The sequence below is a fragment of the Mandrillus leucophaeus genome, unplaced genomic scaffold (assembly GCF_000951045.1).
Source record: "Mandrillus leucophaeus isolate KB7577 unplaced genomic scaffold, Mleu.le_1.0 Scaffold396, whole genome shotgun sequence".
Taxonomy (NCBI): domain Eukaryota; kingdom Metazoa; phylum Chordata; class Mammalia; order Primates; family Cercopithecidae; genus Mandrillus; species Mandrillus leucophaeus.
Window position 1 is genome coordinate 729,198 of NW_012104209.1, and position 24,841 is coordinate 754,038.

The 24,841-nt window shown below is 41.4% G+C and overlaps 1 protein-coding gene across 3 annotated transcripts in view; it reads left to right on the forward strand.

Moving 5' to 3' along the window:
• The first annotated feature begins 11,783 nt into the window (after window positions 1-11,783).
• Window positions 11,784-24,841, forward strand: part of ALDH8A1 (aldehyde dehydrogenase 8 family, member A1) — a 31,640-nt gene continuing 18,582 nt past the window's right edge. For 2 of the 3 annotated variants that reach the window (XM_011991455.1, XM_011991457.1), the window contains exons 1-4: window positions 11,784-11,990; window positions 17,819-17,966; window positions 19,218-19,373; window positions 22,114-22,263. In XM_011991455.1, the coding sequence (XP_011846845.1) occupies window positions 11,853-11,990; window positions 17,819-17,966; window positions 19,218-19,373; window positions 22,114-22,263 (592 nt within the window). In that variant the 5' untranslated portion in view covers window positions 11,784-11,852. The remainder of the gene's footprint in view (window positions 11,991-17,818; window positions 17,967-19,217; window positions 19,374-22,113; window positions 22,264-24,841) is intronic. The other variant, XM_011991456.1, reaches the window with a different exon arrangement.

Sequence of the window (24,841 nt, forward strand, 5' to 3'; positions counted from 1 at the left end):
TATTCAAATGATTGCACTCTGTCCAGAAAGGAAAGACTCCCTGGCTCCCTTGGCCAGGCCAGACCCAATTAGGAGATAAATACATAACTCTGAGCTAGATTCAAATACTGCTGAATTTTGATTTGTCTAATGTCTCTTCTGGTTCCTTGTTGTTCCTTTAACTTTTACTGAGCTGCATAAGTTCTGCTGAAGGTAAGAATAAATGTGCTGAAGTTTGATTGTTTGGCAATTCAAGTAGTTTAGAGGAAGGGAATGTGCCAGGAATGAGGACACAAGAATCTGGGGGTTTTCTGATATACTTCTCATCGTATATAAATAAATTGGAATTTGGGTGTTAAATATTAACCTCTTGAGTTTAGTTAAACAAGCCTATTCTCAGTATATTGACAAATTCAGATCCCAGCGCCTATAAGTCAGATATCAAACCATGGTAATTTCAGCGAAATACTGTTGATGCCCCGAGAGCCTCCTGCATGACAGCATACTGACATTTTCATCTGAGGAGTTTTACCTGTGGCCAGACTTATTTCCTTAAACACCTTCTAAAATGTTCATTTACAAAAATTGAATAAAGTATTCTTAGTGATGAAGAAAACCCCAGGTTATCAAAAGCATAATATTCAAATGTTCTGTATATTAAAATGAGTTTTTAGAAATACTTTAGTCATGGGACGTATAAAAGACACTCTTCTAAATAACCTAATGAAGAAAATTTAAGATTATTTTCAAAAATGAAAGTGAGACTACTTATTAAAGCTTCAGATAGCTTTATACTGATGATAGTTTTCTCTTTGTTTTGGCTGCCAGGAGGCTGACAGCCAAATTTGAGGCCCTAAACTGTACAGGATCTTAGGCATTTTGTAAACTACCCGTATCCCTGGCTTTATCTTGTTTGTGAGCACTTCTTTTTCATTCTTCCTAATATTTTCTCCACCCCCAACCTATTATAATGTATGTGTTTTTATTTCTGTAAGTCATCTCAAATCATTTGTGGAATACAAAGTAATAGAAATAAATCAGCAAAGTAAAAATTTTTAAAAATGTGTATAACACATATACCTATGTATTACATGTGTATACAACAAATGTATTTTACATATATGCATGTGTATATGTGTATATATTTGTATGTAATGGAAAGAAAGCAGTATATCCTTAAATACTTTTTACTATAGGCCTATGGGAAAACTAACTTAAGAAACATTTAACTAAAAACCTAGAAAAGAAACAGAATGACTGTCCTTAGGAAATATACCCATGAGTCCATACGAATATGAATAAATGATTGAATAAATAAAAGGAGATTGAATACATAAGAAAGGGGAAATGAAGAGACAAATCTCCCTTGTAAAACCATTTCAAATAATTTATGTAGATAAATCATGTAGATCAATCATAATTTATGTAGATAATCATACCTTCATGGAGGTAGAGCATAACACTCCACTCCTCATGTGTGGGGCTGAGCCTAGTGACTTCTTTCCAAAGAGTACGGTATGGAAAAAGCAGTGAAAAGAATTTTATAATGGAAAAACCTGACAAGTACTTCTTCAGCCAGGTGATCAAGGTTAACATCAAGAGTGATGTCATGTTGATTATACGTACCAAAACATATGTATGTATAATAATGTGAAGATGGCACTTTTTCTCTTTGTTCTTCCTCCTAAAAACTCACAACACCTCTCTAATCATGATAAAAACATCAGGCAAATTTTAATAGAGGAGCATCCTACAAAATTCTTGGCCAATACTCATTAAAACTGTGAAGGTCATAAAACATTAAGAAAAATCTGAGAAACTCATTGCCATGAGGATGTAAGGAGACATAAGCAAGTGTAATGTGGTCATGAGTGGGATCCTGTACCAAAGACATTAGGTAAAAGCTAAGGAAATATCAATAAATTATGGATTTTAGTTAAGAATGTATCACTACTTGTTCCGTAATTGTGGCAAATGTATTATTCTAGTATAAGATGTTCATATTGGGGGGAAACTGGCTGCAGTATTTCTATAAATATAAAACTGTTCTAAATAATAAAATTTTTAAATTTTTGTTATATAGTATTTAATACAAGCGAAAGAACATTTGTAATTAATATATAGATTAAAACAATTAAGAAAACCCCATAAACTCTTCCCTCTACTAATGATTAGAACGTTAGCAATAAGTGCCATCGAAGCTATCCTAATATATCACAGCCTTTCCCCAGCCCTGACATTTCCCGTCTTTAAAAAAAATATTTTTATGGGATATGAATAATATGTTCATGATATGAGGTAAGAATCCACTTCCTTTTCTGTTATGAATATTTTGGAAAATATTTCAAATAAATGAAAAGTTCCAAGTCCAATAGAAACAATTTTTTTCCTAAACCAGGTTGCCACATGATGTCCCATCACTACTGAATTGAATATCTGTTTCCTACAAAATATTCTCCAGAGGTTGGGTGCGGTGGCTCACACCTATAATCCCAGCACTTTGGGAGGTCAAGACCAGGAGAATACTTGAGCCAGGAGTTCAAGACCAGCCTGGGCAACATAGTGAGACCCCATCTCTACAAAAAATAATAAAAAATAGCCAGTCATGGTAGTGCATGCCTGTAATTCCAGCTACTTGGGAGGCTGGGGTGGGAGGATTGCCTGATACCAGGAGGTGGAGGCTGTAGTGAGCCATGTTCATGCCACTGCATTCCAGCCTGGGTGACAGAGTGAGACTATATCATCTATCTGTCTTTCTATCTGTCTGTCTATCTATATCTATATCTAGCTAGCTAGCTAGCTCTATCTTCTGCATAACCACAATAATAATAATCAAAATTGAGAAGTTAATATGTGTAGATCACAGCTGTTCAACTAGCCTCTATTAACATTTCACCAATTGAAACAAAAATGTCTCTAACCCCACTTTGTTCCTGATGTAGGGAGGGCAAGGCTATTCTCTGACTTGTCTTGGAGCCCTGCTGTCTAGGGGTTAGGGAAATCCCACAGTCAGCCCCCACTCCCACCACCGTAGTTCTTCAGTGGATGGAGAATTGTTGAGAGCATGACCTTCACTTTTCTGGCTCAGCATCCAGCACAGGGTCTCACTGTCACTCAGGCTGGAGTGCAGTGAGCAATGATTGTGCCACTGCACGATCACGGTTCACAGCAACCTTGACCGCCTGGAGCTCAAGTGATCCACCTCAGCCTCCCAAGTAGCTGGGACTACAAGCATGCACCGCCACACCCGGCTAATTTTTTTCTATTTTTTTGTAGAGATAGGGGTCTCACTTTGTTGCCTGGGCTGGTCTCAAACTCCTGGGCTCAAGTGATCTTCCACCTCGGGCCTCCCAAAGTCCTAGGATTATAGACGTGAGCCACCATGCCCGGCATTAAAGAATCCACTTCAAGATACAGAGCCTTTTTCTGAAAGATCCCTGTTTGTGTTGCCTGTGAATCCTACATGCCATAGAGAATTTTTATCTCCACTTTGTTGTTATTCCTGGCACCTTAACAGAGTGTCAATGTAGATTTCTGGATACCTATTCTGCCTAATGCTGATCCTTGTTCAGCTATATACTGGGCAAGTCTTTGCATCTGTCCTTTGTTCTTGATCCCTGAATGAAAGTCTAGGCAACCAGGGCTTCCTCCCAGGGTGAACAAATAAGCAGTGAGATCCCTGGCCTCATTCCTGGTTAATTGTATACATGGCCCGAGAAGCCCATGTTAGAAGCCCTGCACCTCTTCTAGATATGCCTGAAAACATCTTGTTAAATCTCCTGGATGATAAGAAGTGGTCCCTGGCCAAGTAAAATCCTTCCTGTGAAAATCAATTCCTAAAAATCTTTCCCTTGGTAAACTGGATCTGATCACAGAGTTAGGAAGCCTGGAGGATCTGCTGCTGCATGGGAGTTGAGAGTGAGGGAGTCTCGTACCTTAGTACATTTTGAAAAGAAAAACAATGCCAGTCACACCCATTTTAAGGTATTGTGGGTCAGAATCATTTCTGAAGTCTACTTTGCTGAGCAGTTTTTTCCACTTAGTATATTTGGTGTAAGATATTATTTTCTCTGATTATCCTTGGCCATTTGGCCCAGAAGAACTGCATCTTAATTGATCCTAATGTCTGATCCTCCCCAAATGTCCAGTCACAAATATCAATCACGGTACTGTGGAGTCAGATGGTAGCTGCTTCCACAGCTTGTGGCCTTTGTAATATCAATTCGCCACCCCTTAACTAGGTTTAAGTTTTGACATCTTAGCACTGTTTCCATACTGGAGAAGGTGTACACCTTCGCCCTGGAGGCTCCTACCTTCCCTCCACTGACCACAGCTTTAAGTCTTGCCTCTGAGCTGGGCACTGGACTTTCACCTCCTTGGTTAGGGAAGTAGGCTAGGGTTGCATCATTAACATGGTATGTAACACCTGTCAGGCCCCACGTATTTGACCATGCCCTTTTCTTTGAGGAAAAGAGCTGTGTCTCCTCACAGAAGGCTCTATTCCTGTCTAGATATGGGATCATTGCCCAGGGACTGCTATCTGCAAGACAAAGAGCATCAATGAGAAATTTTGAAATTTTAGCCAACTAAAGTTACATGCCTGCTAACCAGGGTAGGCTTGTTTATGCCGTGATTGGTTAGACATTGGTGCCCAAATACAGTGGCATGGGAAAACACATGTTTATTTCATGCTAATTATCGCCACATGATAGAACTGTACTCCGTAGAGTGACTTAGTCCAGGCTGACAGAGGTTCTCCATCCTGTACCTGCCACCGGGAACACACAGCCTTCCTAGTCTACAGGGAAGTGGGAGAGACAGTGGACAGTCCCCAGAAGGCTTGGCTTTTACTCAAAGACCCTGGCCGGAACTATCCAAACGGCCCCACCTAATTGCAAAGGGGCTGAGGAGTACTCAGGAGAATTGTATGTTAGAGAACATTAGGGGTGGCCACCACAGGGGGCACCTGGCATTTTCCCCAAAATGACTGAGTTTAATATAAGCATATGTGTTAAGGTCTTATCTGTTCACACTTGAAACAGAATCCCATATACATACTTCTTGAATTTCTCTCTTACACATTGTTCCTCTCCTCACCCAGTTTTTTTAGCCTTCAGCTATATCTCTTGGGGGATCCTGCAACCATCATCCCAAGACAGTGGTCCCATTCTGAGCGCTGACCTTGGAGGGCAAGGACATGTCCCCAAATTCCTGAGTGGAGCACATGCAACCAAAGAAACCTCTAGTGTTTCATATTGATAACCTTGCATAGGATAATTCTGATGTGTGATTGTGCACAATACTTCCTCCTAGTAGTGAGGCTAAGAAGATTGGGGTTTGGGGGTGGCAAATGGGCAAGAGAACAGCATCCTGCCGCATGTAAGTGAGGGTAGTTATTCCGATAACAATAGCACTTTCATTTTAATTCATTCTATGTAATGTTTTCAGTAGGAGAGAAGGATTATAGAGGAGAGGACAGAGGCCAGAGAGCCAGGGAAGATTCTTTTAAATTTTTGTTTATTATATTATTTTGTTTATATGATATTACATTGAAGAGCCTGAAAGTGCCAGGAGAGAGGAGAAGAATGAAAAGTTAGATGATAATCCAGTAAGCAAGGTTCTTGTGGAGGCAGAAGGAAAATGGCGCCCCAAAACAGGTATTTATTTGGCCTGGAATTACCCTCTGCTCTTTTAACTTCCTCTCCATGCTTCTGTTTCCATGCTCCCCTATCCTTCTCCAAAGCCTCATCTCTGATGGCTTCATTTCACTCTCATGGCACTCTCCGTTCCCCATTCTGTGTTTCTCCTGAGTCTAGTATACCCCTCCCAGCTGCCTCATGCTGCCATGCTGTGATTTTTGTTTACCACTGTTGGTAGTTCAGAACTACAGTATACCTGGGGCCCCCTAAATCAGGACTGCCTCTCCCCTTTTAAAGAGAATAACTTTTGTTCTATTAGATAAAACCATCTTATTCTCTTTTGTAATATTCTAGAGCAACTAGCTCTCTTAGAATATTAGTATACTTAATACCTCCCATTTATAATTTTTTCTCAGTGCACTCAAGGTCTTGAGTCCCCTGTCCTCACTGTGCAGGACCTGGCAGTGAATCCACCCCTTGGGATGTGGTGGTAGGTAGATTCTGTTACCGCAAATGGGAGTACATTTCCCCCATGGGTCAGAATGGTGTTACAGGGATGTGGTAGGAAAAAATCTGCATTCAGCAGGACAGAGTGGCCAGCAGATGGAGCCAGCCAGCAGAATTCAGGAGCAGGTGATAACCCACACGTTAGTAGGTTCTCAGCCACTAGGCCCAGATATAGGATTTCATGTCTCTTCAAGGGAAACTGACAGGAGAAACATCTGTGCCAAGCTTAGAGAGAAGGCCTTGAGGGCATGTCAGAGCTCAGGTATCAGGACTGGGGTCAACGGACATGGTCAGACTCTAAGTGAGGCCCAGGCTTTGTCCTCCAGGGTGAAAGTCTCTCCCAGCTCAGCTGAACTCTGGTTCCAGAATCATCTCTGTGGTTGACCTGCAGGTGGGGATCAAGTGGTTGCACTGTGGACAGAAAAGGGCTGACAAGACAGAGGGGAAGGGAGGGAAGGCCCACCACATTATAAAAACCCAACGAGGCTGGGCGCGGTAGCTCAGGCCTGTAATCTCAGCACTTTGGGAGGCCGGATCACTTGAGGTCAGGAGTTTGAGACCAGCCTGATCAACAGAGTGAAACCCCATCTCTACTAAAAATACAAAATTAGCCGGGCATGGTGGCATGCGCCTGTAATCCCAGCTACTCAGGAGGCTGAGGTGGGAGAATCACTTAAACCCAGGAAGTGGAGGTTGCTGTGAGCCGAGATCGTGCCATTGCACTCCAGCCTGGGCAACAAGAGCAAAACGGTCTCAAAAAAAGAAAGAAAGAAAAAAACCAGCGAAAGCCCAGCTTGAGCAGCCAATGGCACAAGGACGTCACTGTAACTGACAGATACGCCTGCTCTGCTGCTGGGCCTGATCTTGTGTGGGGAGTTCTGATCAGTAGCAGGCACTATTTTGAAGCACCGAGTCTGGTTTCTGTCCTCTTGCTGTCACGTGACAGAAAATTCCTCTCTCATGCCATCCTTGGAAAAGTCCTTTCTTCAAAAAGATCTCCCTTCCATAGTCCTCTCATTAGAATCCTTTGCACTCTGTACAAAAAGACAAACATTCTGATAAGTCCATCAACATCAGGCAGAGTTGTTGGAGACCCAAGGAGATGGGCTACAGAAGTCTTTATACACACACCGGGTGGTACTCACTGTCTCTCAGCACCAAATTCACTTACTGGTACTTGGCTCTGTTGTGCCAGGGCTGGGAGCTGTGTATTTCTCGCATTCTGTCTCCAGCTGACCTTCTGACCATGGGCAGCACCAGTAAGACCCTGAGACTACCTTCTGTCTCCAGTGCCTGTCAGCGACTCTCCGGCGACAGGCAACGGCGCCAGCTCCAGACTCCAGCTGCTCTGGGCCTCCCAGCATCAGCCACACCATGCCCTTCAGAAGTCCCACCACTGGCCGGGCACAGTGGCTCACACCTGTAATCCTAGCACTTTAGGAGGCTGAGGCGGGTGGATTGCCTGAGCTCAGGAATTCAAGACCAGTCTGGGCAACATGGTGAAATCCCGTCTACACTAAAATACAAAAAATTAGCCGGGCATGGCAGTGTGCGCCTGTAATCCCAGCTACTCGGGAGGCTGAGACAGGAGAATCGCTTGAACCTGGGAGGCGGAGGTTGCAGTGAGCTGAGATGGAGCCACTGCACTTCAGCCTGGGCGACAGAGCGAGACTCCATCTCAAAAAAAAAGTCCCAACACCAGCTGGGGCAGAGGGCGGAGAGGGGGGGCCCTGAAAGTTTCTGGTTTCTCGTAGCCCACCCCTTCCTTTTTGTCCTCCAGTTTAAAGAATGGCAGCTGCTCTTTGTGGTTGGTTGCTAATCTCTGGGTTATCTCAGCAGCCCTTACATGCTGTTTCAGCTTCGTCTGGGTAAACATTTCCTGGTATTAATTTTGACAAACCTGCCATGCTTTCCGTTTTCTGAATGGACCCTAACTGTATATGTGATTGTATTTATTTACCCATATATGTATTTATAGTTATGCCTTGCTTCATTATGGGAATACATTCTGAGAAATGTGACAATTGATTTTGTGGTTGTACAAAAATTTTAGCTTGTACTTACACCAAGATGGTGCAGCCTACTATACACTTAGGCTAGATGGGATAGCCTATTGCTTCTAGGCTACAAACCTGTACAGCACGTTACTGTCCTGAATACCATAGGCAATTGTAACACAATGGTAAGTATTTGTGTATCTAAACAGAAAAATACATAACAAATAAAGTATAAAAGATAAAAAATGGTACACCTGTGTAGGCCACTTATCCATGGAATTTGTTCTGGGTGAGTCAGTGAGTGAATGGTGAGTGAATGTGAAGGCCTAGGACAGTACTGGACAATATACTGTACACTTAGGCTGCACTAAAGTTATGAGCAAATACTTTTCTTCGATAATAAATTAACCTTAGCTCACTGTAACTTTCCTACTTTATGAACTTTTCCATTTATAAAATACTTTTTGACTCTTTGTAATAATAGCTTAAAACACATACATTGTACAGCTGTATAAATATATTTTCTTTATATCCCCTTTTCCATAAGCTTTTTTCTATTTTTACATTTTTTTACTTTAAAATTTTACTTTTCAATTTGTTTGTTAAAAACGAAGACACAAACACATTATCCTAGGTCTATACAGGGTCCGGATCATCAATACTTTCCACCTCCGCATCTTGTCCCACTGGAAGGTCTGCAGGGGCAGTCATATACATGAAGCTGCCATCTCCTCAGATAGCAATACCTTCGTCTGGAAAATCTCCTGAAGCACCTGAGGTTTTTTTTACCAGTTAACTTTTTTTTTTTAATAAGTAGAAAGAATATACACTAAAATAATGATAAAAGTACAGACAGTAAATACATAAACCACTAACAGTCGTTTATTATCATTATCAAGTATTAGGTACTGCACATAATTGTATGTGGTAGATTTTTACACAAGTGGCAGTGCAGTGGGTTTGTTTACATCAGCATCACCACAAATGTGGGTAATGCCTGTCACTCTGACATTATGATGGCTATGATGTCACTAGGCAATAGGAACTTTTTAGCTCCATTATAATTTTATGGGACCTTCGTTGTATATGGGGTCTGTCGTTTACTGAAATGTTGTTATGTGGTGATAACTGTATTTATATATATGTGACCAGTGTTTAAAAAAATCAGAAGATATTTTCAACAAAAGCATAGTAATACGACCAAAAATCATTAACACAAAACAAAAGGAAAAAAAAAGTTTGAGACCAGCCTGGGCAATGCAGGCAAGACCCTGTTTCTACAAAATAGCAATAATAGTAATAATAATAAATTAGCCAGGCATGGTGTGGCATGCTTGTAGTCCTAGCTACTCAGGAGCCTGAGGCAGGAGGATTATTTGAGCCCAGGAGTTCAAGGCTGCAGTAAGCTATAATAACACCACTGCACTGCAGCCTGAGTAACAGGGAAACTTGTATCAAAAAATAAAAATAAAAACATAAAAAATAAAATGGATTCAAAAAATAATTTTTGCATATGGTGCGAGGAATAAATAAGTTCATTTAAAAACAAAAAAGTAACCTAGAAAAGGAATGTTAAAAATTTTAAGCTGAGAAAAAATGTACACCTTTAACATCTTTATACAGCTTTTCTACTTTTTACTGGGTGAGGAGATTGAGCTCTTGCCAAGAATGTGGTTATGGCTGGGTGCAGTGGCTTATGCCTGTAATCCCAGCACTTTGGGAAGCTGAGGCAAGAGGATCACCAGAGCCCAGGAGTTCAAGATCAGCCTGGCCAACATAGCGAGACCTCATCTCTACAAAAAATACAAAAATTAGCCAGGCGTGGTGGCACACACCTGTAGTCCTGGTGACTTGGAAGGCTGAGGCAGAAGAATCACTTGAACCCAGCAGTTCAAGGCTGCAGTGAGCTAAGGTCACACCATGGCACCCCAGCCTGGGCGACAAAGTGAGACTGTCAAAAAAAAAAAAAAAAAAAGAATGTAGTTATGCTAAAGATAATGAGTTATATTTCCAAAGCTTCTGCAGAACTTTTGAGCTGCAAAGAAAAAAAGACCAAGAAGTTGGTCCTTTGTTCAGCAGAGTGTCATAGATAGTCTTTAGATAGGCTGACAGGGGCCCGGAGCTTAGTTTCACAGGGAATGGGTTTGCCTATTGCTTTGCATCAGAGATTAGCAAGAATTTTGGAGAATATCTAGGGACCAATAAAGATGAAGCAGAGAGGGCCTAAGGAGGTGCACAGCCAGCAAGTGCCCCCATGTGATCAATGAATTTTAGAATATTGGTACCTAATGTTCAACTGAATTACAACTATAAATCATAATTATAAAAGTAATATAGGCTTGCCATAAAATATTTAAGCAGTTTAAAAGTATTTAGAGTAAAAACACCTTCCCCTCAACCATGTAAAGAGCCAAAGAAATTATACCATATATATTATTCACTAGCTTTCTTTTTTCACTTAACAATGCATCCTTCTAATGTCTAAGTAGTATTCCTTGTTATGAATATAACAATTATACTGTAATATTCTCCAATTGATGGACATTTAGGTTGTTTTGATTTTTAAATTATCATAAAAAACGATGTCCTGTGACTTACCTACTTGTTTGTGAGCACGTAATTCTGTAGGAGAGATTCCTAGAAAGGAAATTGACCAGACACTGACAAATTGCCCCAAGCAGTGTTCTGGGAACCCTCCCGCCTATGCCTAGGGATGCTTCTCCACATCCCCACAGAGTAGATGTCCTCAATCTTTAAAAATGCTCTCCAGTCTGATTGGCAAATCAGGCCACCTCTGTATTTCACATTCCTTGCTTAACAACAAAGCTGAGCATTGTTAATATATTCATTAGTCAATTGTGTTGCTTTTCCTATGGATTGCTTTTTGGTATCTTTGCTTATCATTTCTGTTGGGGTGCTCATTTCTCTTACCAATTTGTAGAAATTCTCAGCTACATCATGGATCTGAACCCCCTGCTATATGTGTCACACAGTTTGGCTTGTCTTTATTTCCATGGCACATCTAGGAAGATGTGAACAGCCACTGTGGCCCCGGTTTTGGGATGGAGAGACAGCTCTTTGGAGAGAGGGCAGCCAAGGTAAAGAAACACAGAAGAGCCATGGAAAGAGGGCATCTGTCTTCAGTCACCTGTGCAGGGTGAGCAGTGATGTGTTGAGAAAAAAGTGTATGATTTGGAGATTAAAAGGCTACAGTTCATCCCCTGCTAGCTATGTGACCGTGGAAAAATGGTCTAACCGCTCCAAGGCTCAGTTTCTTCTATAAAGAGAGGAAGTAATGGTTACTTCATACAGGACTGTTGTGTGAAACAAATGAGTAAATTCATGTAAAGGACTTGCTTCGGGGCCTGACATCCAATCAGTGTTTGAGCAATGAACAGTTTACAGTGTGAACCCAATAAAATCACACACACAGATGCCTTTTGACGATTTTAAAGGGCTATGAACACATACTTAAGTAGCTGTTAGTTTTACACACAATTATCCGTGTCAAGCAATGGACTAGAAGTCTGTGAAACATTCAGCCACTCTCTTAGTTCTGAGTTTGGAGACTGGAATGCTCTCTGAGAGTGTCAGGTGTCCTCCCACGTTCACTGATTGGCAAAGGGGAGATGGGGGCTGGGAAGGGGGAGGCTCACTCGGGAGTCCAGACAGTGGTAGGGACAACCTGAGTGCTCAGTCATAAAGAGGAAAGGCAGAATTTTTCCTTGCTATGGCTGGAACAAAGGCACTTTTGATGCTGGAAAACTTCATAGATGGAAAATTTTTACCTTGTAGCTCATATATAGATTCTTACGACCCATCAACGGGGGAAGTGTATTGCAGAGTGCCAAATAGTGGAAAAGATGAGGTGAGTATATGCACTTAAAGAAGACTGAAATGTGTTTAATATGTTGGGCAATTATGGGTAACAATTTTCTAAAAGCAGAGGCAGTTGGGGGAAGATGTAGGATTGTTAAACATGATAGAAGGAAGATTCGAGTTCTAAGAAGATTTACCTTGTAACTGGACTGTATGATACATAGAACAAATGTCATACTATATTCAGAAGTAGGTCATTTTTGTAGCCAAACTAACACAGCCCCGTGTGCAGTTTTTGTGTGTGTGTAATTCTCAAACATTTCCTAATCAGTTTCTAGTACAAAGTATTATTTGTAAGAGCTATTGCTTTGTTAAATATTCCCTTTTCTCCACCAAGCACTGCTTAAATTTACCACTATATCCATGGAATTAAAAAAAAAAAAAAGTGTAGCATTACTAAAACAAACAAACAAGCAAAAAACTGTGGGCTTTAATTTAGATTGTCTTCTCATAATTTCTCATGTCTTCAAAATACCTAGTAAAATAAAATCAATCATTTGAATGATGAAACTCAAAATCAAATTCCCATATATTTTTGGAGTTAGATTTAACAGCATCTTTTTTCTTATTCAAAGTGTTTAATGGCATATGCATTACATTTTTTTAGCAATGTAGTATTAATTTTACTTGGAGAATTTTGTAAAATATTTGAGATATATTTGATTAGCTATCAATTATTGCACTGAGAATGTAAATATATCTGAAGTAGTAAATGTAGCTGATGTATATATAGTCATCTAATGCCTTATGAATTATAATTTATTATTTTTAAGGCACAAAGAACTAGATTATTTAAAATATAATTATCGCCTTCATATAAAGATACATATTCTATGCAAAGTTTTTTTTGAAGAACACTGCTATTTTTTTTCTCTTTTGTTAATACTTCAAATCTGTCTTGCATTTAAAATAAACCTTTAGACTTAGGGATTAATGTTTGCAAATGTTGGTTAATAGATTGGTTAAATTATAATCTGCAATTTTGTTTGCTTCAAATGACCTAACACAGCTCTGGGAAATCCAGCTTTGTGTTTTCCACTCTTCCTTGTTTGCCAAAGTGAAGTTAAAAATGACAAACATGCCAAATTCAGCTGAAATATTTCCTGCAGTTAACTGCTCATATCTTTTTAGAAAATAGAGTGAGATATGGATGCACTAGCTAGTAGAGTAATAGATATGTTCAATTTCCCAGCAATCCTAATTCCAAATATCCTATTTGATCCCATAAGTCATAGTTTTTTTCTGGCTTGAAAAATATGGTTACCATACAAACCGCATGTCCAATTTCCCAAAGCATCACCCAGAAAAATGTTGCTGGTGCTGCTAACAGTGGCTCCTATTTATTCAGCTTTTGCTATGTGCTTTGCAGTCATTAAGCTCTTTTTAAAAAAATTAAAAAATTAATACATAATAATTGTACATCTTTATGGGCATATGCGACATTTTGATACATGCAGACAGTGTGTCATGCTCAAATCAGGGTAATTAGGATCTCCATCACATTAAACATTTATCATTTCTTGGTTTTGGGAACATTCCAAATCGTTCTTCTAACTATTGTGAAATATACAATAAATTATTGTTAACCATTGTCACTCTACTAGAACTTTTTCCTTTTAATCATATTTTTGTATTAATTAGCCAACCTCTATCCTCTCCTCTACCCTTCCCAGCCGCTGGTAACCATAATTCTACTCTCTACCTCCATGAGATCAACTTTTTTAAGCTTCCACATATGAGTGAGAACATGTAATATTTGTATTTTTGTGCCTGGCTTATTTCACTTAACATAATATCCTTCCGCTCAAATCGTGTTGCTGCAAATGACAGGATTTTGTTCCTTTTATGGCTGAATAATATTCCATTGTGTATATATACCATATTTTCTTTATCCATTCATCTGTTGATAGACATTAGGTTGAGTTCATATCTTGACTATTGTAAATAGTGCTGCAACAAACATGGGGGTACAGGTATCTCTTCAGTATACTGATTTCCTTTTCTTTGGATTAAAAATTCCAGTAGTGAGATTGCTGGATCATATTGTTGTTCTATTTTTAGTTTTTTTGGAGAAACCTTCATATGTTTTCCATAATGGCTGCACTAATTTACTTTCACACCAACAGTGTATGTGTCTTCCCTTTTTTCTGCAGCTTCAACAGCCTTTTTTATTTCTTGTTTTTTAATAATAGCCATTTTAACTGGGATGAGATGATAACTCATCGTAGTTTTGATTTGCATTTCCCTAATAATTAGTGATGTTAAGCATTTTTTTTATACCTATTGGCCATTTGTACGTCTTCTTTTGTGGACTATCTATTTAGATCATTTACCCATTTTTAAGTTGGATTTGTTGGGGAGGGGCAATTGAGTTGTATATGTATACATAAAAGCTCAAGCTCCTTATATATTCTGGTTATTAATACCTTGTCAGATGGATAGTTTGCAAATATTTTCTCCCATTCTGTAGGTTGCCTCTTAACTCTGTTGATTGTTTCCTCTGTTGTGCAGAAGATTTTTAGCTTAATGTTATTTTATTTATTTATTTATTTATTTATTTATTTAATTTTCTTTTGTTGCCTGTGCTTTTGAGGTCTTACCCAAAAAAATCTTTGCCCAAATCAATGTCCTGAAGTATTTACCCTGTGTTTTCTTATAGTAGTTTCAAAGTTTTGAGTCTTAACATCTATCTAAGTCTTTAATCTGTTTTGATTTGATTTGGTGAGAGATAGGGGTCTAGTTTCATTCTTCTGCATATGGTTATCCAGTTTTCCCAGCACCATTTATTGGAAAGACTGTCTTTTCACCAATGCATATTTTTGGCAGCTTTGTAAAAAACGAGTTGGCTGCAAATGCATGGATTTATTTCTGGATTATCTATTCTCTTTCATAAGTCTATGTGTGTGTTTTTACACCAGTGCCATGCTATTTTGGTTACTATAGTTTTATAGTATATTTTAAAGTCTGGTAGTGTACATTCAGTAAGCCCTTTACCATGGATTATCCAAAGAAGCAAGTTATAAGAACCTAGAAGTCTCTATTATGATCCTTATTTTACAGAGGACAGTGCTAACACTCTCATCTCTGATGTTTAGATCCATTGGTATGTGCACATGTGTGCACACACACATTTGCATTATAGCATTGCAGTTATAAGCACATACTAGAGTCAGACTGCCTGGTTCAAAGACAAGTTGCACCACTTGGTATCCATGGCCTTGACTTAGAGCTGAACTTCTGCAAGGCTTAGTCTCCTCATCTATATAATGAGGATAATAATGATATCTACTTTATAGTGTTATTCTGAGGATTAAACAGACTAATATGTGTAAAGCCCTTAGTGCTTGGCATATAGTAAATGCTTTCTATGTATTAGCTTATGCTAATATTGTTATATGTAGTACATTAATGTGTATTCTATATTACATGGACATAAGATGTGCTATAAGGCAACTTAGAAAATATGAGTGGACTTGAATTTTCTGAATAGCAAAAAGATCAGATTTTTACATTGAGTGGGAATTCATGCTCCTCTTGTTGGCTGGCAGTGGGGCTTCCTCATGGCTGCAGCTAGTGGTGGAGGAAACCAAAGCCATTTAGTTTTTGAGGTGAGGCCACCATATTTCTAGAAATTTCTCATTAAGATGAGAATCATTTTAAACCTTACTTCAAATCAGCTAAAAGTGACTGTATTAGTTCGTTCTCACACTGCTATAAAGATACTACCCAAGACTGGGTAATTTATTAAGGAAAGAGATTTAATTGACTCACAGTTTTGCATGGCTGGGGAGGCCTCAGGAAACTTACAATCATGGCCGAAGGGGAAGCAGGCATGTCTGGCGGCAGACGAGACAGCGTGTGAAGCCCAGGAAAAACTATCATTTATAAAACCTTTAGATCTCATGGGAATTCACTCACTATCATGAAAATAGCCTCCACAAACCAATCACTTTCCTCCCTCAACATCTGGGGATTACAATTCAAGATGAGATTTGGGTTGAGAAACAAAACCTAACCATATCAGTCAGTTTGCATGAGGAAAATGAAGGAGGGGTGTGGGTCAGGTTTTGCATGAGGGCTAGCACAGGCTCGGGTGGCTAGATTGCTTTAGGTCAAGTCCTCCAAAAAAGATGCTCACGGCTGCCAGAAGCCTATGGAAAAGGATTCTGAGTCTGAGCCAGGGCCCAGTGGTGGAAGACAGCTGTGATTCTAATAATTTTTCATGCATGTGAGAAAGGAGAGGAGTGAGACACGGGTTAGGGATTTGTCATCTCTGGAGAAGGCATTACTTAGACATTGCTGGAGAGAAGAGAAAGGCAGAAGAGGACTTGAAAATTATTTTGCCTACATCACATTTTGGCCATGAGTTGATCCTGCCCATACCTTCCCATACATATATTGTTTCCTTTTGTATGTAACTCTAAAAGCAAGTACCCAAGTCATCTGTTCAGCCACAAATCTCCTCTTCCCCAGTAAGGCCTCTTCCACTGGGCAGAACCAGGCAGCAGGCAGAGCAACCTGTGATTCTGGGAACCACCAAAATCTGGGTTTGAGTCCTGATTCTGCCACTTATTAGCTGTGTGACCTATGGCAAGTTACTTGAGTTTCTGTGTCTCAGTTTTCTCATCTGTAAATTGGGCATAGAAATACTTATTTTATAGAATTTTAAAAGGACTTAAACAAAATAATTTGTATAAAGTATTTAGCATATTCCCTTATATAAAAATTAATAAATTATGAATATAATTAGTCATTTCAAGTGAAATTGACAATCTGAGGATGTAATTTCACCCAAAATTTCAGACCTTATAAGATATGTCAGAGCTGAGTTAGAAGCTTTAGAGATTCCACATATCTAGATTAATTTTCTTTTTCTGTAATATATATACTATATATATGCACTATATATATAATATGTGTATAACATATACATTTTTTTGAGACAGGGCCTCAGTCTGTCACCTAGGCTGGAGGGCAGTGGCACAATTACAGCTCACTACAGCCTCTACCTCCTGGGCTCAAGTGATCCTCCCACCTCAGCCTCCTGAGTAGCTGGGAGTACAGGCATGCACCACCATGCCCAACTAATTTTTTAAAAAAAACTTTGTGTAGAAACAGGGTCTCACTATGTTGACCAGGCTGGTCTCAAACTCCTGGGCTCAAGAGATCCTCCCAACCCAGCCTCCCAAAGTGCTAATATTACAGGCATGAGCCATCACTCCTGGCCCACAATATTTTTAAAAATTCTAGTTTCTGAAGTGATTGAAAATGTACATCTGTTAAAATTCAAATAGCTTCTTTCTAATGCTCTGATTACCACATTCAGGATGCATTGGTTGAAATGGAGTGTGTTTCTTTGTTTCTGTGGTACCCCTCCTTTGCTGGTCGTGTAAACACCTGTGTCATTTACGTGGTGGGTGGCCCAGCACTGAGGCATGCTGAATATTCAAAATTAGGTGTGGGCCAGGCGCGGTGGCTCACACCTGTAATCCCAGCATTTTAGGAGGCCGAGGTGAGTGGATCACTTGCATTCAGGAGTTTGAGACCAGCCTGGTCAGCATGGTGAAACCTCATTTCCACTAAAAATACAAAATTAGCCATGCCTGTAATCCCAGCTACTCGGGAAGCTGAGGTGGGAGAATCACTTGAACTCCGGAGGCAGAGGTTGCACTCCAGGCTGGGCTACAGAGTGAGAATCCGTCTAAAACAACAACAACAAAAAAATGAGGTGTATGGAGACCTGAGGATTCTGGTTTCGTCCATCCCCTCAGGAGTAACAGCTTTAAGGTGACCCTCTCTCCCATTTGCTCCTCAAAGATCGAAGCCGCGGTCAAGGCCGCCAGAGAAGCCTTTCCCGGCTGGTCATCCCGCAGCCCCCAGGAGCGCTCGCGGGTCCTGAACCAGGTGGCAGATTTGCTGGAGCAGTCCCTGGAGGAGTTTGCCCAGGCCGAGTCTAAAGACCAAGGTGAGAGTTGCCTCTTAACTGTAACATGGGACTCAGGGCATCTCTGATTATTCATGTTACCCCTCCTGGGGCCATCGGGCCAGTCCATATGCCTGCTCCTCTGTCAATAGTAGAAGTGGAGAGCAAACCCTCTCCTGCTTCAGGCCTGGGAAGGCCAGGATTTGCAGCTGGCCCACCCCATCTCATTCAGATGGCCAGAGAAAGTCACATGGCTGGACCCAAAAGCTGAGGGGCAAAGAAATATACTCTGTCCATTGGATGAAAGGAAGTGCAAATATATACAGCAAAGGGCATGGACATAGAGAGATGAAGAACTAGGGCCGATCAGGCAGTCTCCTACTCATTCTAAGCAGAAAATTTCAAAGCAAAGATAATTTGAAAAGCAGTTATGCAGTCAGGTTATTTAGGATGTTTTCTGATATGTCAGTCACAATTCCACCCCCGATACATTTTCTGATTTTTTTTTCCACTCCTTCCCTGAGGTCAGGGTAATGGAGTAAATATCTGTAAATGTTTGCAAGAATATCTGTTAGGATAAGGCGAGAGTTTTAAAAATTATATGTGTGCTATAAACCAAGCCCAAATTAGAAAGCAGCCTGAGTCCAAGCCCTTGAAAAGGAAATAGTTCTCTGTTGGTGTTCCTGGCCAGTCTCCCTACATCGCTAAAGAGAACTCAGTAGCAGTCCAGGGAAGCTTCTGTTTCTCTTTCTACTCCATCCAGGAGCTAGGACATGCAGGGCATGTGATGGGCGAGCAGGTGCCACACAGCATCCCGTGCCAGGGAGTTCCCAGCCGCCCTTCTGATGACTCTACCATGTGTTGGGAGGTCATGAAATACATATTCCATGTGTGTGAAAGTGTTTCGTTTTCTGCTGTGCAAATACAACGGTCCTAACACCCATATTTCAATGCCTTTGTCACAGGTACAAAGCCTGGTGACTGAATTGCAAGAGTTTGTGTGGGTGAAGTGGTAGCATCTGGCAAACTGAGGATGAGAATGATGTGTTCAGTCCACAAAACAAAGATTATTGACTCAATTTTCACCCCCCACTTCAGTTTCCAACCTTATACCGAAATATTTTATGGTTTTATCAAACCATGATCAAATATTTGTGAGGTCAAGAAATGCCTGCCCCAGGCTGGAAGGAATCCAGGTCGTTTCAGTGTGAGTTGGGACACGTGGGCGGTGGAAGCTGACGGATAGAGTGTCCCCATTAGCCGATAGTGCTTTATGTTGTTTGCTTCTTACAGGGAAAACCTTAGCACTGGCAAGAACCATGGACATTCCCCGGTCTGTGCAGAACTTCAGGTTCTTCGCTTCCTCCATCCTGCACCACACGTCAGAGTGCACGCAGATGGACCACCTGGGCTGCATGCACTACACGGTTCGGGCCCCGGTGGGAGTTGGTAGGTGCTGTTCAGTGAGAGCCCGCCTCCTGCTTATGCTTGCAGATGCTCACAACATTCTATGTCATTGTCCTCAAGGAACAGGCTAAGGAAAAGGAAAAGCTGATATTTTTCTTTTACCTAAAATGCATTGGCCTAAAAAATCTATTTCTAGTTTATTTTATTTGTGTCAAAATTCCCTACTTTTGTTTTTTTAAACAGAGTCTCTCTCTGTCGCCCAGGCTGGAGTGCAGTGGCATGATCTCGGCTCACTAGCCACCACACCTAGCTAATTTTTGTATTTTTAGTAGAGACAGGGTTTCACCATGTTGGCCAGGCTAGTCTCGGACTCCTGACCTCAAGTGATCCTCCCACCTTGGCCTCCCCAAGTGCTGGGATTACAGGCATGAGCTACCATGCCAGGCCTCATGTTCTCGAGTTATTCCTGAAACATTATCTTGGAAAATCATAGGGAAAAGAATGATGCTAAGAGTCAATACATAAATTCGCATGCTAGGATTTTTTTTTTCTACTTATATTTAAAAAAGGAAAAACCAGGCTGGGCGCAGTGGCTCACGCCTGCAATCCCAGCACTTTGGGAGGCCAAGATGGGTGTATCATCTGAGGTCAGGAGTTCGAGACCAGCCTGGCTAACATGGCGAAACCCTGTCTCTACTAAAAATGCAAAAAATTAGCTGGATGTGGTGGGGCGCCTGCAATCCCTGCTGCTTGGAAGGCTGAGGCAGAGAGTCATTTGAACCCGGGAGGCTGAGGTTTCAGTGAGCTGAGATCGTGCCATTGTACTCCAGCCTGGGTGACAAGAGTGAGGTTCCATCTGCAACAGCTACTTGGGAGGCTGAGGCAGGAGAGTAGGTTGAACCCGGGAGTCGGAGGTTGCAGTGAGCTGAGATCGGGCCACTGCACTCCAGCCTGGGTGATAGAGCGAGACTCCGTCTCAAAAGAAAAAAAAAAAAAGGAAGAACTATTTATGTACATTACATAAATTAATAAGCGTAGGGCATGTAGTATGGTGCCAGGTGTGTGATAAATAAGCCTCTACTGAGAACTATCTTCATGCATTCCTTTGCCTCTTGACCTTTGGAGGAACGTATAAATAAATGTCTGCGATGACTAAAACTTTCCACTAGATGTCACTGTTTCCTCGAAGAAAAAAACAATCATTTTTTAACTTGTTACATTTTATGAATATAAGTTAAAAGGAAAAAAAAATTGGGACATCTCATTGCTTTGGTTCCTTGAAACCTTCAGAAATTATGTTTTCAAGGCATTGTGGAAAGCTCTACCTCCTCCTAAGAAACGTGCTAATACATTTTGCTGCAAAAATATTTTTATCCCCTAAAGAATGGATTTTTCAATGGGAAATGTAATAATCTAAGAGATGTATTTACTTTCATAGCACAGGCTTGAGGGAAGAGTATAAAATAAGGTGAATCAATTTCCTTTCAGAAGGTAGATTTTTATATTTGTGTGTTTTGTGGTTGGAAACCTGGGTAGTTTCAGAATATTGCATGGAGACACATTCTAGCTGCTGATTACATTATTCATCCAGCAAATCTCTCTGATCAGGATACAAGTGATAATCTAGAAAGAATTTTTATTTAAAAATATTTAGCCAAAATGGATGTCACAGTCTATGTGCCAAAGGTTATTGGCTTTACTGATAGGAGGGCCCTCACAAGGAATACTCCGAACCTATTGGCCCCTATTTTATGAATAATTATAGAAAGCTTGAGATTTTATGTCTCAACCCACAACAGATTTGAAATAAAGGTAAAGAAACGTGTTAGAAGAAATAACAGCCGGACAGTTAAAATAATGAGGAAGGAGACGTTTTTGAAAAAGTAAAGCTCAGTCTATAAATCTCAAAATGCATCACATTCGGGAACTGTTTAGTGATACGTGACAACTGTTTTTTATTTTTTATATTTTTTTGAACTTCCAGGGCACATGTGCAGGATGTGCAGGTTTTTACATAGGTAAATGTGTGCCATGGTGGTTTGCTGCACCTATCAACCCATCACCTAGGTGTTAAACCCAGCATGCATTTGCTCTTTATCTTAATGCTCTTTCCCCGACCTTCCCTGACAGGCCCTCGTGTGTGCTGTTCCTTTCCCTGTGTCCATGTGTTCTAATTGTTCAGCTCCCACTTATAAGTGAAAACATTCAGGTGTTTGGTTTTCTGCTCCTGTGTTAGTTTGCTAAGGATAATGGCTTCTACCTTCATCCATGTGCCTGCAAAGGACATGATCTCGTTCCTTTTTATGGCTGCATAGTATTTCATGTTGTATATGTACTCCATATTCTTTATCCAGTCTATTATTGATGAGCATTTGGGTTGATTCCATGTCTTTGCTATTGCTATTGTGAATAGCAAAGTGCTGCAATGAACATACGCGTGCATGTATCTTTGTAACAGAATGATTTATATTGCTTTGGCTATATGATAGGTGACAACTCTTTAGCTCTGGAGTTTGTATTGCTGTTGTTCATAATCATGAACCATCAAGAAGTGGGTAAATCATATTGACTTTACTTTGTTTTAAAAGGTGCAGTTGCTTGGAATATATTTTAGACTCATTTCCCTGAAGGTGGCTACATATAAGCAAAGCTTGGGAAGAAGTTAGAAGAGTAAGCTAAGTTTCCTACAGCATGAAGGAGTTTTGCGTTAATAACCCCACTTGGCCAGTCCGCCTCAGAGGGGTGTGCTGTCACAGGCAGTGCTTCTGTTCTCATCCCTTAGCTGGTCTAATCAGCCCGTGGAATTTGCCACTCTACTTGCTGACCTGGAAGATAGCTCCAGCGATTGCTGCAGGGAACACTGTGGTGGCCAAACCCAGTGAGCTGACTTCAGTGACGGCGTGGATGTTGTGCACTCTCCTGGATAAAGCAGGTAATTAGGTGTTGGGGTTGCGGGGCAGGCACAGAGTTGGAGCAAAGCTATAGTTTATAGAAATCTTTCACTCAGCAGCACAATTGATTCCAGTGACGCCTTGGGCTTTGTCTTCTGATCCTTGTCTGGGAAATCCCCTCCACCCACAGGGTTCCCTCATCCTGCTTCCTGTCTTCAACGCCAGAGCGGTGCTACTGCAGGCGAGTTCCACTCCCCAGGGTGGGCCACTGGCAGCACAATAGTGACACAGACTTAAACAGCCCCATCAAATCAAAGACACCAGCCTACTCCAGAGAGTCAATTAAAATCTTAAATTGGGGCTCGGTGCGGTGGCTTACGCCTGTAATCCCAGCACTTTGGGAGGCTGAGGCAGGTGGATCATGAGGTCAGGAGATCGAGACCATCCTGGCTGATACGGTAAAACCCCGTCTCTACTAAAAATACAAAAAATTATCCAGGCATGGTGGCGAGCACCTGTAGTACCAGCTATTTGGGAGGCTGAGGCAGGAGAATGGCATGAACCTGGGAGGCAGAGCTTGTAGTGAGCTGAGATTGCACCACTGCACTCCAGCCTGGGTGACAGAGTGAGACTCTGTCTCAAAAAATAAATAAATAAATAAATAAATGATAATAATAAAAAATAAAATCGTAAGTTGGAATCACAAGTTAATCTTGATGACAATAAGAATATTGCTAGGTACACCTATAGTGTGCTTAGCTGTAGAATACCTAGTAGAAGTAACCCGATTTTAAGAGCTCTAAATATACATCCTTCAGTTTTCCCTGCCTTTGGGACCGCTCCTGGAAAGCTAATACAATATGGCCTCTTCCTAGCATATCAAGGTTCACGCGTTTGCTCCTTGTTCTTTTTCTGCTAATAGTTTATTGGCCGCATTCAGGATGCGCTCCTGGTTTTGTTCTGGGGTGTAGCTCCGCACAGGCACAGGCTGGCACTCTTTCAAGGTAGCAGGCGGGAGACCCCAGCAGCCCTCCTGTGAGAAGTCCCCTTAATGTGAGGTCTTTTAGCCACGTCACCCCACAGCCAGGGCAGGAGTGCTGGGTGGTGGGGACAGACTCACCGTCTGTCTAGCTGAGTCTTTCCTTGCTGCCTTTCAGCTCATAGAGGGGCACTGCTGGGCTCTCCTGTATCCACAGAATGCCCGGTGGGTAAGAGCCCATCCCTCTCTCCCTCTTCAGTACACCTTTCTTAGAAGCACAGACAGACACATTAACTTTCAGTAAACCCTAGCCAGTTCTTTAGTCCACGAGGAAGATGATGGCTCAAAACTGAGGCTGTTTAGGGAACGGCACTGGGCCTTCGGATCCCAGGTCCTCCAGAGGAATGAGGCCTCCCAGCCTAGGACTCCGGGTTGTCATCTGTGGAGATCCCAGGCTTCGAGGTGGAGGGAGTGGGGCGGGGCATATAATTTAAAAGTGCCGACCCTTCCCATGTTCCTCCTCTACAAAAGACCCCACAGTCTAATCCCATTCTTTGTGAAATGAAGTCTGTGGTGTCTGCAAAGGCACGACATATTTCTTCCCTGCCTGGTGACTGCAGGTTCCCCAGAGTGGACTAGGCCTGGGGCTTCCCCTCTACTGGGACTTGGAGGCAGGGGTGGCGCCGCAGAATCGTGTTCCCTTAACCACTCTCTCCTGAGACCAAGCACGTCTGGATCAGTGATGAGTTATCTTTCCCAGCCAGTCTGTCCTGAATCTGGCCTGCATGAGAGTTTCTGTTTCCATCTCCGCACAGCATTGATCTTATTTCTTGTGGGCTAATAAGCCCATGAAACTAAGACAGCCCTTCTCCTCTTTCCTCCATGGGCTGAAACTTCCTCCCCTGACAAATACAGCGTGTCATCTTCACCTTGCTCCTCTCTTGAGCCCTCGGTTTCTCCACTGGGATTGGGAGGAATGTGAACCACATCTGTGTCATCTGCTTTAGAATCATGTAAGAGAAGCTCTTAGTGGGGAGGGAAAAGCGAAAATAACTAATTCATTCTGGATGTTTAAAGAGTTAGCTCCTCTAGTCCTGGGCATTTAAACAGACTTGACGGATAACCTTCCTTTGAAATAAACTCATTTTTAAAAGGACACAGTGAATACTTCTGTAGGATTCCTGAAATAGTCATTGTTTCTTGGGGGCACCAAATATTTGCCCTAATTCCTGGAGTGCCCATTGACTGCATTTTCCTGGCCCTTCCCATTAGCTGTGTGGGGTGGTGGGGTGGGGGATGTGTGTGTGTGGGTGTGTGTGTGGGGGGGTAGGGAACGTGTGTGTGTGGGTGTGGGTGTGGGGCAGGGGATGTGTGTGTGTGAGGGGGTGTGTGTGTGCTCTATTTAAGCCTAAAATTCTTCTTGTTGCCACCCTGCCATGCCCCGGCATTTGAGGGGTTTCCTTCTAGTCTGTTCTCGTCTGTTCCTAACTTGTCTGTTAGCCACCTTCCCTGAGTTTTGCTAACTTGTTATTTGTCAATTAAACTGCTTTCCTTCTCTTATCACCAGAATCTCTTCAGGGTTAGAGGGCAGAGATCTTGAGAAAAATTCCATTATTTTCTGGGTAAAACGTCAAAATGGT